A 15,581-nucleotide genomic window follows, 5' to 3' on the forward strand; every position below is an offset into this window, starting at 1 on the left:
GGACGCTCTGTCCTCTACCTCTTCTATAAGAGCACGGTCACACTCGCATTGTAGAGCTGTGCATGTTCACAGCGTTTGTCGAGCTACTGGCTCACTTAGTTAATGCCACAAAATAACTCAGGACTGGACCGATATGGCATTTTTGGGACAAATAAGTAGAGCCCCTATTATACTATCTGCAGTTAGTTATTCTAAAGAAAACCATTCATTTTATTCTTTTGGGGTTTTTTTGGAGAGTAAGGTTAATTATGAAAACAACATTCACCTTAAAATGGATCTGCCGTCTGTGTTTTAGTTAGTTAGCGGTTTTTGAAGCATTTACCATGAGTTCTTATTCGTTGTTGTTGGTGTTGTTGGTGTTGTTGTTGCTGACTTAAACTCCAAGATTGAATTCTAAGTTTTTGTGAGTGGAAGCCGTTCAGGCAGCTTTAAAAGAAAAGGTGCCAAGGCTACACCGGCGCGTGTTCAGCTTTTCATCCCCGGGCCAGCGGAACATTTCAGTGAAATGGCAGAGGCACTCTAATCACGCAGCAGCACCCCCCCCCCCCCCCCTCCCCTGGTGTTTTTGAAGCTGCTTGTGGCCGTCCTGAGCTCACTCTGCTCCTCGTTGCTGCTGCAGGTGAGAAGAGGCTTTAAGTAATTGTTGTCGCGGGAGCCCTGAGATGGATGCCTCTAATCCCGCGATTCCTGTAAGCCCCCGAGAGTGACTATCCCAGATCGTGTAATACCCGCAGCCCCGTGGAAGATTGTGGCGCCCAGGAAACCCGCCTCTCCGGAAGAAAGACGGTGAAATCTGATGCATTGGGAGCAATCTAAAACACCTTAACCCCTCTTAGACAGGCCTCCCTTTGCTTAACTGTGCGTTTCTCAAACATTTGGAATTGAAATCCCGATTCCTATTTCTGTAAATCTGAGATGTTGACGCACTTAATTGCTTCACAATGAGCACGACATGGCTCATTTACAGTTTATACCCAGTTTGTAGATTCATGGGCTTTGCAAGTGGGATAAAAAGCATTTGCATATTTTGGGGGAGAGATTATGGAGGAAGCCCTGCTTTGTGTTCTCGTGCACTTTGAAAATCCCGGGAAGAGTTTTCATGCGATTGTTGTGCAATAATTGGCTTTTAGTATTTTACAGTCGCTGGGGCTGCTTTTTGCTCGACATAACCCGACTAGCTGAAGAGACGTTAGTCAAGCTAGGACCAAGCCAGATTACAAAGTAAAGTTAGTGAGGCCTTTTTGTTTCCTTCCTCGTGTAGTTTTCCAGGAGACTCATTCGCATGGATTTTTAGTTTCACAGATTTTTGTTTCCGGCATGACAGCAGGCAGGTTCTTTGTCCCGTTGTTTAAAATGCTAATCCTGCTGGCAACTAGAGTGATGTTTGAGGTTCTGATCCGGTAATATTTGGACTGATAAAAGACACGCACGCGGTTTCATACTGACGGCCGCTTTTAATCATTTAGAAAGGGAAAGCTCTCGTCCTTTTCCGCTGCGGTAGGAATGAAACAAAAACAGCCGCCTTATGATGATGACTTCTCCATCTCACCGCAGGCTCTACGAGAACAAAGGAGAGGCCGACTTCATGGAGTCCTTGAGGAACCTTTTCACATCCTTTAATGATATGATGAACAGCAACTCCGAGAACACTGGCATGGTGAAGGTAGGTTTAAAAACACGCTGGAGCTGCTGCCTGCTAATGTTCAACCTCAGTTGCCAAGAGATATGAGCTGTAGCTGAAGTAGTAAGTCAGTGCTGCTGTGTGAAGAGTAAACACATCTGCTGTTTATGTTTTTTTTATTGGATGACATGCTCTTATATTGGGGATGCACGTTTCCTTTTTGGAGCAAATCTTAAACAGCGTTTTAGTGCAGATAAATACACGTGTTCCTCTCTACTTCCTGCAGCATTTGTTTTCTAAATCTTTGTCCCGTGTCCTTCTGCAGATTTTTCCTGATCTTTGCTCTTCTCTGATCTTCACATGACCTTGTTAGGGCTGCACATGAAATCCAATAAGTTCTTTTTGGGGGGGAATCTGAAATGAAAAACTTTTAAGCATTTTTAAGAAGTTAACCTGCAGAGATATAATTGAGAAGATTGTGACCTGTGAAAAGTTACCTGACCCCTCGCGTTAAGTGCTGGCTATCGTAGGGCCCGTGTCCACAAAACATTTCTTTCTGAGTGCCAGCTTCTTTTTTTTCTTCCAATTATTTCCAATGAGGAGAGAGTGTCTTTCAGAGTGCTCCGCTTTTTTTTTTTTTTGTTGTTCAGCTGCCTCGAGTTCAAAATCTTGCATTTTTCAGAAGGCCGCTTTAGACGTCACTGGCGCTCTTTTCAACCAGCAAATAACGTGCCCTCGTTAATCGGCCAGCTCCTTGCTCTGTGTCCATCACGCAGACATTTTGCGTGGGCGAGCATCCTCCCTTTGATGCTCACAGTGAAAAAAACAATGGAATATGAAACATACAGTAAAAAGCAACAGTGGTCGTTGTCAGCAGACTGTTACAGTAGAGATAAGACGCACGTGCTGTGCTTTGATTATCACTTCCAAGCTCTCTTGAGCGCACAGCCAGCGCTTTTCTGCCCAGATAAAACGCCAGGTGGACGCAGGGACTGTAATCCTTCTGGCCAGCAAAGCTGCACGCAGTGATACGTAGCTGTTCCTACAAAACAAAGCACAGTATGACTGTCACAAGAGCAGGATTTTATACTTGGACATGATGCAAGTCAGTGATATTAATATCTATTTTGTAACTACGGCAACACAAACAGGAGTCCTCTTGAACTGTATTAGGTATTTTTCTGTTTTAAGTTAGCGAACAATGCAGGAACTCTACATCGCACAAATACGTTGGCAACGTTTTGAAAGCTAAATGTAAACACATTTTTGCCTTTTAGGCAGCTACTTCATGCTTTCATGTCACTAATATTCTATCTGCTAAAAAGGAGTGTAGAGGGAGCTGAATGTTAGCCTAGCTTAGCATAAGGACAAAAACAACCCTATTAATTCTAGTCCTATTGAAACTCTCTTCCTTACAAATCTTCTCAAGATATATGAACTGCACAAGTGTAAAAAACTAATCAGTCTTGGTCTTTTGGGGGATTTTTGCTGGACTTTCTGCACCCAGGCAGTCCAGCACAGTCCAGATGAAACAAAACAGTTGTTAGTTATCGTATTACTCTGCGAAGCCACGGTAGGGCAAAGGTAGCTGTTTCCAATCTTTAAGCTAAGCTAGGCTAAACTACTTAACCTCTCTGCAATGTTCTTGCACAACCTCGACCGTTTTAGACGGCATCCTAAAGTGATTCTTTAAGAAAGTGTACCTTGTTTTTTTCGGACAAGCAAAACAAGAAGAAAACGTGTCCGACAACAACACGAGACCTTGTACCTTATAGTTTAGGTTGTAATTGTGCTTTGTGCACCAATAAAGACAACATCCAGTATTCAGCAGGAGATCTTTGTCACCAGGGATTCTCAGGCACAACAGATTTGCTTTATGTACTTCTCAAGGTCAGACACTGCATTCATTATTCTCGCAGTAGAAGGCTGGGCTGTATTGTTCGACATTCAAAAAGAGGTGTCATGTTAAAAACATTTTTGTGCAGCCCGAACATCTCAAGTCTTTTCTTTTATCTCCACATTTGTGTCTGTTTGTTCTCTGTTGGTTTGTCTTGTCCGTCTGTTCTTCTCGCACGTCTTCTTCTCTCTCCTCTCTGACCTTGACTGTCCTGTGGCCTGCGGCTCCTCTGGCCCTTCTGCTCTTTAGCTGCTCCTTAAGGTATTTATGTCTTCCTCCTCCGGCCTTTCTCTCCGTTGTGTTTTTGTGGCGTTGTCCTTGACCCCCGAACTTTCAATCCAACACACCAACGTACGTGTTATTATTTCTTTCAGGTTCTCCCAAAGCCACACGTGCACACACACACACACACACACACACACACACACACACACACACGCACGCTCATGTGCACCCACCTTTGCTTTCAGAGATAACATAATCACAGTGTACATGCTCCCTGGCAGACCTACTGTAGATGCATGTGCACGCTCAACCATAGGAGAGGCTCAGGAGTCAATTAGGAGTCAGTTGCTGTGTAATTGGGTGAGATATTAGCTTTACTGTCAGTAAATTAAAAACTGATCTTGAGGAACGGGCAGGAAAGCGAGAAATACAGGTTTCTTCCCGAGTCCGCCCTCGGAGGAAGCACTGTGACAGGTGGAGGCTAATGAGAGGTCCCATCATACCTCAAGTCTTTACTCTGACACAATCTGGACACACGTGTAGGAGAGAGCTTTGGTACAGACGGTTTTCACGCATGCACTCCTGCGTAACTTTGACTTCAGGCTGAAATTTGATTTGGGGGCTTGAGCGGGAAAAGTAAAAAAAAAAAAAATACAAAACAGAAAAAGAAAGCTCTTTGAGTTCAACCGTGCAGCTCACTCAGAGGAATTCAATAACATTTCAGGAATTTAGTGCTTTACACGAACACAAACAAGCTTTTGCAGATGATTTCGAATTAAAAACAGCATCGGCATCCGAGCTTAAAATCAGCGTTAGAAGTTTTGATCTAAAGACAAAAGTGAAAAAAGGACATTCAATTCAAATATCTTGGTTAAGAGGTTTGGTTTTGATTTAAAAAAAATAATAAAAAATCTGCCGGGTGTGTTTAACTTAATCAAGGTCAAACAGCAGCTTTTGTGTTTGCGGCAAGAAGCAGAAAAGTCTAGTTATGCATACTGCGGCACTGGAAATATATTGAGGTTTGAGTAGATTAAAGCAGGAATCTTATTCAGAGGTCATGACTAAATCTATACTCCAAAATATAGGTTTGCTTCAGTTCCCCTGCATAAATATTCTCTTGAGAGCAGACATTTTTAAAGATTAAACTCTGATAAAAAGTCACAACAGTATTTAAAACATCCTGATTACCATTTTATTTTGGTATTTTCAGATAACAATCTCTCAAAGTAACAAACAGGGGATTTTAGCATTTGACTTCCAGCATGTATGCATGTGTATGGCAAAGCAACCTGTGTATGACAGACTGCCACTGCTGCTAATTTGCGCAGATGCTGTTTAAACACAACAACCCACCTTGGCTGGCGTTTAGCAGCAGTCTGTGAGAGAGGGAAGTGTCAGTGTGGTTAATCATTCCCGTTATTAATGGATGGCTCTGCCATCAGCCGCTGGGTGCATGCACTTGATGACTTTATTATCATATCCATGGGTGAGCGTAGACCTCGTCTGGCTGTTTCTATCCAAGGATCATTACAGAGAGATTCCCCTTTGGTCCCGGGTTATTTATTACAAGTTCAAAAAGCTCACTCCGTGCCCTCAGGTTCACTTCTTGAAATATATGAAGAGAAACAGATACAGAGCTCTCGTCACATAATGCAGCGACACAAAACCTCTGTTCTGCATAATGGATGAAGAAGTGACTTTTAGATTTATTAATCACTGGTTTGACTTCTGAACCGGCAGCTGAGATTGATCTGATTGTCTTTTCAGGGCGCCGCACTGAAGTACATTCCAACCATCGTCAACGATGTCAAGCTGGTCTTTGATCCAAAAGAATTAAGGTAATTTCATGTTGTCAATTGCAATTCATTCCACCACTTTGTTGTCTGTAATGGATTTATACACCACTATAGAGGGAAAAGTACGAGATTTCAGAGAAACAAAATGCCTGATACTCGAACATACTTGACACATTTCTGAGTATCTCAGACTAACAAAGAGCTGTACAAGAGCAACGTGACAGCTCATTAATGCAGATACTTGAATTGGCCTTAAAAGTCTTTTTGCTGCAGAACAGAAGAACAAAGATCAAAATCAGGTCTTCAAAGCATCTGCTAGACTTCAAAATGTCCTGTTCAAGATGTTTCCTAAAAAGTTAGTCGGATGCCGTTCTGCATATGAAGACCAAAAAAAAAAAAAAGGACAATCATTTCTGTTTATTCGCTACCTCTGTCTGTTTTTATTCAGCAACTCAGCATTCAGTTGTCGTTCTGCGCTGGTTAAACATGCTCAGGTTGCCTTGGAAACCCACTGACTGCTCCACTCAAGTGTCCATTTCAGTTAATGTCGCCAACCGTGAAAGTCGAACCTGCTACAGCTGAACGCTTTGAGAAATAAGACCTCTGAAACAGCACATTCTTTTGTTTAGTGGGACGAAAGAATAATGTTAACACAAAAGGTAGAACAAAGAAGGTTGATGAAGGATTTTTTTTTTCAACCCACAACCTCTTTGCAAGTTCCACTTATTTTTGGAGCCATTTTATCAAATCGGAAGGACATTTTCTTTGTGACGCACGCCTTGTGGGTCTGCTCTTGATTTTTTCGTCCCACTTGACGTCTTTAATCTTTCATCCCGAAAGGACACAGCAAACAAACAGAAACAGGATGGCCTCATTCATGGAACATTTCATAGACAAATATGTGGATGAGGCTCTTCTGATATATTCACTGAGGTGCTCTTTTCATCTGCAAATGAATAAACAAATATTTCATTTGCATTTCCACCCAACATATCATCACCTAAGTCGGGTGAGTGTAGTCAAAAAAAGAGTCAGGAATTAAGTCAGGATTCTCCTTAAAATATAAAGTGCACACAGACAGTGCTATCACTTGGAAGGACACATTGGGACAGGTTTAATGTTTAGCCATAAATTCAAAACTACTTATTCCAAATGGTCAAATTTTCTGCGTTGAAAGTCATGGGGGATGCTTGAGTAAAATTCGAGTTTGTCTAAAGTGGTAGAACCAAGAAAGGCCAACTTGTCGAATCATCTGAAAAGAAATCTGTCATTCCTTAAACGCTTGTTGGGTCAAAAAACGACACTGACTGTTTTGCTCAGATTGCCCAAAGACCTCTTTTTATGAACCGTTCACTTAGCTGTTAATCGCAGGCCTGGCTCTTTCCCCCCCCGCTTGAGCGCAGGTGACATCAGCTGTTCCTGCTGTTAGCACAAACCTGGCCGAGCGACTGAGCTGAAGGCGACTAAACTGAAGCCTGAGGGACTGCGGTGCGTCATCCCCTGCCAGAAACCTTTTTTTCTCCCTCTCCTCCTCGAGCCTCAGCTTGCCAGCATAACGAGCCTCCAGCCTCCTCACCGAGGAGGAAACTGTCAGTGCGCACATGAATGGGGATTTATCTCTCCTGCACTGAACTGTTGAATGCTCATGGGTTGATCTCGCTGGGACAGATGTTGGGCGCCTGTAAAGAAAATGAGTCATGGATTCGAAAAACGCCAACATTTTCTTGAATGGCGTTCAGTGAGAACGGAGGCTGTTTTGGAAAACTAGCGTTCAGGACAGCAGCTTTGTTACACAGAGAAGCAACATTTTAGGTCTCCGAAGCCATTAGAAGGGAACGTCGCGACCTCGCGCACGCACCCAACAAGGTGTCCGCACTTTGTTGACTCACTGAGCTCGGCAGGAAATGCTCTGGGTTAGGAGCGCCCTCGCTCCATGTTCCTCACAGCAAGGAGGTTCAACTCTGAAAATAGATATAGATATATAAAATATAAGAGATATAAAAAATACTGTTTATAAATGATGACAACGTCTTATGCCTTACTTTCAAGACTTTAAACCACTTGTTGGTAGATAATGTAGATAATAGATTGAATACAGGCGCATAGAGACATTTTGAGTAACTCATCTTGACTTTTTGTTTCGCAACTTTTTTAAGCTGAGTAAAATAATTGAATGATACAGGAGGAATGTGCTTTATCGTGGGGTATTGTACGATCCCTGAAATTATTCAGGAAACCTATTTTCAAGATTTGACGGTTGAAAATGTCTGATTTTTATTTGAAGCGTATCATTATGACTACAAATCAAACATCGCATCGATCGGATCCTCTATTAGAAACAGACGTAGCGACTATCTATATCTCGGGTAGCAAGCGTGGTCGAAGGTCACCTGAGGTCAGATCATCTTGAAGGGTGACACACGGTCTCCCGTGGTTTATTCTCCAACCTTATCCGACTGGGCGGGTGTTCGGGACCTTAATTGTGTTTTTTTGGTGATTGTTCATGATGGGACTCAGTCAAGCAGCCTGAGAGACTTGATTGCTTTGACCTTTTTCCGCCTGTCATTGTCCTCCCTCTGTCTCCGTAGCAAGCTGTTCACCGAGTTCATCCTCAAGGTTCCTCTGGGTCGCCTGGTGAAACAGAAGCTCGACTGTCTGATTGACATCGTCCACAGCGATCTCTTTACTCATCACGGTGAGAGCGCAAACACACACACACACACACACGCACACACACACACACACACAATGCACTCACTGTTCTTTGGTGCATGCACCTTTGCTCACGGTGCAGTAATGTAGGCAATCATACCCACCACCTGCCTCCTCTCCGCAGCCTCCTCGTGAGCCCTGCAGGAAAGGTCATCAGTGAGGCATTGTGGAAAGCCCTCCTGTTAGCTTAGCGAGTGAAGAATCCCCGCTGCTAAAATCACATCGACTTGTTTGTATCAGAATATCACGATCCCCATCAAACCCCCCGTCAGGACGTCTCCGGACATTTCGTCTTTTTCCTTGAGGCGTGCTGGTCAAGTTCTCCCTCTTCTAGTTTTTTCTAACAGCAGCAGGTATCTGCTCTGTATTTGGGATGTAGAGATGGTTAATGTGATCCTTCATCTGCAACCGCGCTCGCCCTCAATCAAGCCAAGTCAGCCATTCTCTTAGGCCGTGTTAGGTAAAGTCCTGATTTAGAGAGACAAACACACACACACACAAAGTGTTGTGCTGGTAAATTACATGCAAACTTCCTAACCCAATTAAACAAGCAACAGTGATTTAATGTGGCTGGCAGGCACAACACATGCCTTAGAGCAGCTAACTAACGGAAAGGAAGTGGACAACGATTATCCGCTCGCGTGCTCGCGCTCTGCCTCACGCATCAGCAGATGTTCAGCTCAGCTTGAATATACAGAACGATGATAGGAAGCTTGCGCAGGGTTAAATGGGACGGGTTTTTTTTTTTTTTTTTGGGTCCCCTGTTGAATAACACAGCTATTGAACTCAAATTTGTCTCCGTCATCCAGCAGATCTTTCCTGCTTCAGCATAACAAAAGCGTTTGTCTGGTGTTGTGGCCAGTTCACAAAGTAAGCAGTGAAGGAAGGGCAGCGCTCAGTCCGTGTTCCTCCGCTCATTACTATTGATCTTTTCGTGTAATTATGGGCAGGCAAGCCTCCCTGATGTTTGTGAATGAGCTTCTGATCAGCAGGGACACTTGTTACAAGGTTGTAGATGTGGACTAACCCGCTGCTTGTTTTTATATATGGCTCCACAATCTGGTCTGTTCAAGTTTTACAACTCAACAAGCAGAGGCTTTGAAGGTGCTCCCTGAAAAGGAAATGGAATGCACCCCCCCCCCCCCCCCCCCAAAAAAAAAATGCAGATGCATCTTCCTGCCAACATGGGGCCGGAACATGCTCATCATTATGCATTGAACATGTTGGATGATTGAGCTGTTTTCTTACCCGAAGGCTGCACAGTGATTAACATATTAACGTTTCTGTGTATAAACATGTCTTACATTCGACTTCCTTGTCCCCGGTGGTCCTCGCTCTCTGTTCAGCTTTAAACAGCAAGATGACACTCTTCTCTTCTTTTACCTTTGAGGTGGAATTGCTGTGTGTTAAAAAGTGATTGGTATGCGTATGCAAATCGCCCGCCACGGAGGAAAGACTTAATGAACTCAGGGAAAAAAGAGTGTGTGTGGGGTTGGGGGGGGGTTTGTTGTTTCGTTTTCCGTTTCGGAGGCACGGCGTCGCGTCACCTTGGCTGGTGATGATGTCGAAGGAGAGTGCGGGACGGGCACATAAATCACTTGCAAATGGGCTCATCGGGAAAGAACAAAGAAGTCAGCTGCTCTCCTGGTCTGTGTTAAAAGGGGGAAATCAGTGTAGCGTCTAAAATCTGTTTGCACTGAAAGTTTGAGGAGAGCGCTCATGGCCTGGCTTGATAGTTCCAGTCTGCTTCACTCGCTCCCATCCTGTTTCTAAAGGGACTGTGCGTGCATATGTGCACTCGCATGTCTATGGGCATTAATGTGTGTGTGTCTGTGTTTGTTTGTGTGTATGTACGTGTGCGTGGGTGGTGTGTCACTGTCTGTGTTTGGAATTTGGAGGAGCTGCAAAGAGAAAACAGGATGGTCCCTCTTTGAAAGCGAGGTATTAAACACTCCACACAATCTGAGACGCCCTCAGATAGAAGATCTGCTTTTGTGTTCAAACCCTGGGAGGATACAAGACAAGCGCACACAGCAAACACACACACACACACGCACCTTTTTAGCTTCAAGCTGTTCAGGCAGATACCTCGGTGCTCTATTCCACAGCACCAAATGTATTTCCGTGCAGACATGGTTGTCACTTTGTGTCAAGCTGGCGTACATTTGGCAAGGCGGATTCTTCACATCCAACACATTTATTTTCAGGAATTTGCCGGCGAAAGCTTCAAGTGAATACACTCACTGTACTGTACAGCAGCCTGTCCACTCAGAGGCACTTAAACTTAAACACATCTTCGACTCTTGGACGTCCCTTAGATGTTTGATGCGGAGCTGTGGGTGGCTCCAAATTGAAATTTCGAGACTAAAATTGAAGGTTGTGAGATCGCCAATAAGACTCCTCTTATCCAGCACTCGATGTTTAGACTTCCCCGTTGCTTGCAGAGTGTAATCAGGATCCATGGATTCTTGGTTTTTTAAAACCTCCTGCTCTGTTTGGTAGCTTCAAACTCAGGCCAGCTTTCTTAAACAACACAGATTATACAGGACAAACATGGAAAACCCGCTTTTGATTTGGGCGTCAGCTCACTTAATCTTTTGCCGTCCCTTTACTTCAACATGTAACATGAATTTCTTCAAAAAACTGAAGGGGAACTTTAATGAACCTCGAAAGGAGAAGCCTCATCTATTTTTCTCTCAAATGAACCTTTTGGTGTTGCGTCACTTTTTACGTAAAATGAAGCTAATTAAAGTGATTAAAACCTCTCTATGCTAAGTGAAAGTGTTGTAGTACTTTGTCACCCCACCACTTTTTGGATCCGGATTTTAAATCAAGACCACCACTGATTGGCTATTTCAAGTCATTACTGTGGGAAAAAAAGAAAACCGCCTCTTTCTAAAAGAAGAAATGAAATCAACCCCCCCCCAGGAAAATTAAAAAAATTAAGTTATATATGTATAGATATGTTTGTATATATATGTACTCAACATTCTTAGCAGATTTCTTTACAGTCATCATACAGAATCTTGTAAATTGATAACCTGAAATCCCTAATTATTTCAATTCTTTTCAAGGCAGAGCTTTTCCTGTAATTATTTTTGCATTAGACTGATTAAAAAGCACTTGAAAAGGAGTCCAGGAGCAACCAGGGATTTCCCACATTGATTAGTTCATCAATTTCACAATGATTCTCTTCAAGCAATGTGTGAGTTATTAAATATGAAATCCTCCAATCCTCCACAAGTCTTTATTTGTTACATTTCTATCGACTATGTGATGCATTCACGAGCATTCAGTGGCACGTTCTCCGTGTTTAAATGATGCTGCCTAATGGCTTCTGATGGATTCTAGTATTAAACTGAGCGAAAGCCTGACTGATATGGGAGTTTTGGTGCAGATACCAATATTGATATTGGGGATAAATTGGCCGATATTTCTGGACGATCCGTGTTCGATCTGGACAGATAGATACAGATAGACACATTTGTTGTGTTGATCGCTCAGATGCTCTCATTGAACACGTTTGGAAAAGATGTAGAAAACAATGAAGACAACTGGAGAGTAGCTGCGCATGTTCCGCACGTGCGTCACCGCTTGTTGTCATCAGTTTACTCATTCTGCTGGTGACAGCCAGATAGAGACTGGAGTGTAATTCAACGATACTCGAATGAAATGATATTTGACGGGGGGAAAAGTCGAGTCATGTCTGTGTTTATCTGCGACAATTATCTGATAGCGATGGTCACTGGATATGCTAATATCAGCCGATATTATCATTCGGTCGGTTCATCAGACAGGCAGTAGTAGATTCTTTTCTTTCTTTCATTGTCTTACTTTTTGTATTTTTTTCTCCTCTCTCTCTCTCTCTCTCTCTCTCTCTCTCTCTCTCTCCCCCCCCCCCCCCCATTGAAAGGCGAGTTAAAACCTCTGGGTCTGATATGCAGCACCCTTTTAGACTGGATTGTACCTTAGGGTATTGTTTATAAAAAGGTCATGAAAGTTCACTTGCTGATGATGAAAGATGTTGTATCACCTCCTCTTGAATGTTTTTGTTATTGACAACTCTTTCTGTATGTGTGTTCTTTGATGACATTCGACTTTGTGCCTGTTTTGGCCTAAAAGCCGGTGATCGGTATCTGTAAATTAGAGAGACTGTATTGATTGTTAGTGGAAATCCATCTCTGGGTTGTAATTTAGAGTCGGGTTACATCTTGTCATTATAGGGATTGTTATATGAAGGGCACCGCATCCCAGTGGACCGCCTCTGTATTCATGATCTTTTAAGATCCTTTAACTCAGTGCGCTTCAGCTCTGCCGTTCTCTTTTTCTTTTCAAATGACTTTGACATCAATAGTCTGCCTTTTTGTTCGTCACAGACACTAAGTGCACTGCATGGGGGCTTTAAGTACTGTTTTGTTCTAATAAAGGTTTTCTTTGATTCCTTTATATAGAAACCAGTCGTATGTAGAAACATGTGACCCACCTACACACACGAATGCACCTTAGACTGGATTTCAAAAGATGGACATTTCATGGCCTCCATCACCCAGATCTCTCTCCAGATATACAGCTCCTGCTCGGGTTTCGGCTCCGTGATCCCTCGTCCGTCGCACGCAAGTTTACACGTTTACAGCTAGAATCCTGAGGCCAAGGCGTTCATGAAGCAAATATAGAATCCCGCAAGACAGCGCGACATAATCTGATGCCCGGAGTGTGAAACCGTCAGGTCATCGTACCCGAACCCAACTGAAATCAAACCTGATGTTTGGGGGGTGGAACTCTTGTATAAGTCCGTCGGGCTTCGTTCCCTCCTAGCACCATTTTCTTTTTCTTTTTTTTTTGGGGGGGGAATGTGTGCAAAATAAATGAACAAACAAACATGTTTTCATGTTGTTCCGGTGTCTGACTTCCTGTCTCGCTCGATCTGTTCTGTGGTAAATTGATGCGCACTGCTCCGGCATCCGGCAAAATAGAAGCCATTCGTATCTGTTGCAGAGAGCTCTGGCCTGGTGGAGCTGGGAGCGAGCTGAGAAGCAGTGGAACAAGCGTTGAATAACATAAAGAAACGTAACCCGGGCTGAGTGGAGACGGACCGAACACACATCTGGTGGAATTGAGGAGCGGTATCCTTCCTGGCTTATTAGTGCTGTGATTCTTCTTCACTTTTCCGAACATATTATTTTTCACAAAATCTTGAACTTCATGTCTCCTATCTCTGGAGACAGCTCTGCTGTTTGCGTCTTCATCGAGCTGCACTCCCTCGTCTCCTCAGCGTCCTGAGCTGTCTTGTGAGCGTGTGTGTTTGACAGGTTTTTTTTCTCTCTCTCTCCCCCCTGCAGACTGTCGCGAGATCCTCCTGCCGCTGATGACGGAGCAGCTGAAGTTCCACATGGAGAAGAGGGAAGAGCCGAAGGCCTGCTGCAAGCTGCTAAGCGACATCCTGGAGGTGCTCTACAGGAAGGACGTGGTGAGGAGCGCAGGAGTCTACTTTTATTCACCTCTGGGACAAACAGAAGCGTAACAAGGGGATTAAGCCATTTGAAGTACAGTCGTGGTTATTTGACTGAGTGGCTGCTAATCAGTGTGCTGTTCTGGATTTAGTTTATTGCCCCGCATATGCCCTGGAAGGAACACATTTAACAGCAGTGTTAATTTACTCACCTGTAGAGTCGGCTGCTCTAAGTAATTCATTGCTCTGAATGGCTGGAGGCCATTTTTAACACTATGAATATGTTGCAAGAAAAGGGAGATGAGCTCTGCTTGTTAGCCCTTCTGTGTTTCCATCCAAAGTATTTACTAACAATGAGGTCTGCAACGCTGTGAAGTTGATCATAAATACACGTTATTGATTTTTGAGCCATATTTTTTTTTTGCCCTTAATGCAATAAATTCAGTTCATAAATTTTCCCATTAGACTCTTCAGGAAGGGATTTTCTTCAGAGCGGTCAAAAATCCTCCTAAACATTCAATCTTCAAGAGTATAGGAGTCAAAGGCAGCAGATTATCTGACAAGCTGTGGCTGAAAGCATCCGTTTTTAGATGATTGTTTATGCTTAAATGACTTCAATCCTTAATTCTGAATTCTGTCGTCTACTTTCAGTGTTCAACAATCAGTGAATTAACTCTCGTTTGACTCTCAGACGACTTAACAGTCACTCTGTGTCGGTTTAGCAGCAGTCATTTGTGCGGCACCCACCTTTGGTCATTTCCTGCGTGTCATCTCCCGTTCTTTCTACCCTGTTTTTGACTCCATCCACCGCTCCGACCTCTAAATACAGACAGGAAAACCCCTCAAAATGTCTCCAAACAAACCAAAAAATCTCAATCTTAAGAGTGCAGGATGAAAAATGAAATAAAAAAAAAACTCACACGCCTCTTCCTTAAATGTCAGCACACTTCATCTCAGTTTCCGTAAACTATTTGCTGAGTAACTTTACGTTTTCTTACATATCCCTCGCACTCAAGCTTAAGTCTTAGCCTCACAGGCACACATGATAACACACACACACACACACACACACACCACTGCTTTACAAGTGTTTCATCCTCTTCCATGGCCAGACTCCTGATGTCCTCCCTCAGGCCCTCTCAAACCCTCCACATTGATCTCCATGGCCAGGCCTCCCACTCCTCACTCCTTACTCTGCGAGGGGATTATCCTCTCTCCTCCACACTCCTCCTCTCTCTCTTTCTGTCTCTCAAATCACTGCCTGCTCTCCCTGTGTTTCTCTCCCTTTTGATGCACCCCTCCTGCACCGCTGCTTTTGCAGACGCGTAAAAACACGCATTGATGGAAAGGACAGAGATGCTAGATTCAACGTTAAATAAAAACGAATAATCCAGGCGTGCTCATTATGCTCTGTGTTTTTGTTGTTGGAAGTTTAAAGAGGCCAGGATGTTCCTCCCAAAGAACTCTGGGACTCCTGTGGGTTCTCACTGAAATGTGTGTCACACTCGCTGCGTTGGAAAGGCAGTAACTGGAACTCCCTCTTTAGATAATTTACTTTCCCTCAGCGCTCCTCTGTGATTGTGTCGGCGTGTGTGTGTGCGTGCGTGTGCGCAGACTGGCGTGCACAAGTTCTTCAACTGCAGAAAGAACTGTGTGAATTATTGAAAGTTTAGTCACAGAGGCCTGCTTGGAAGAGAGAGTGAAATCAGCCAAGAGCTCGCTGCAACTCGTTAATAAGCAGGTCCAAGTTCAAACGGTGTGTTTACCCCTCCAAAAGCCTTTACAGTATCCTAACAGTTTCAACATTTTCCGACATTGTTTTTGTCCAATCAATGGATAAGTAGTCGTAGGTTTTTTTTTTCATGTGTGCACATTATTTAG

The 15,581-nt window shown here is 43.6% G+C and overlaps 2 protein-coding genes across 3 annotated transcripts in view; one reads left to right on the top strand and one right to left on the bottom strand.

Moving 5' to 3' along the window:
* dock1 (dedicator of cytokinesis 1) overlaps positions 1-15,581 on the top strand; it is a 179,904-nt gene that overhangs the window by 55,336 nt on the left and 108,987 nt on the right. For both annotated transcript variants that reach the window (XM_079334262.1, XM_079334263.1), the window contains exons 23-26: positions 1,555-1,663; positions 5,511-5,581; positions 8,128-8,234; positions 13,591-13,718. In XM_079334262.1, coding sequence (XP_079190388.1) covers positions 1,555-1,663; positions 5,511-5,581; positions 8,128-8,234; positions 13,591-13,718 — 415 coding nt within the window. The remainder of the gene's footprint in view (positions 1-1,554; positions 1,664-5,510; positions 5,582-8,127; positions 8,235-13,590; positions 13,719-15,581) is intronic.
* The window catches only part of insyn2a (inhibitory synaptic factor 2A), a 39,729-nt gene continuing 37,821 nt past the window's right edge, over positions 13,674-15,581 (bottom strand). Inside the window, exon 5 of the transcript XR_013778025.1 lies at positions 13,674-13,751. The gene's annotated coding sequence lies outside the window, so the exon portion shown is untranslated. The remainder of the gene's footprint in view (positions 13,752-15,581) is intronic.

This window comes from Symphodus melops, assembly GCF_947650265.1.
Source record: "Symphodus melops genome assembly, chromosome: 21".
NCBI lineage: Eukaryota > Metazoa > Chordata > Actinopteri > Labriformes > Labridae > Symphodus > Symphodus melops.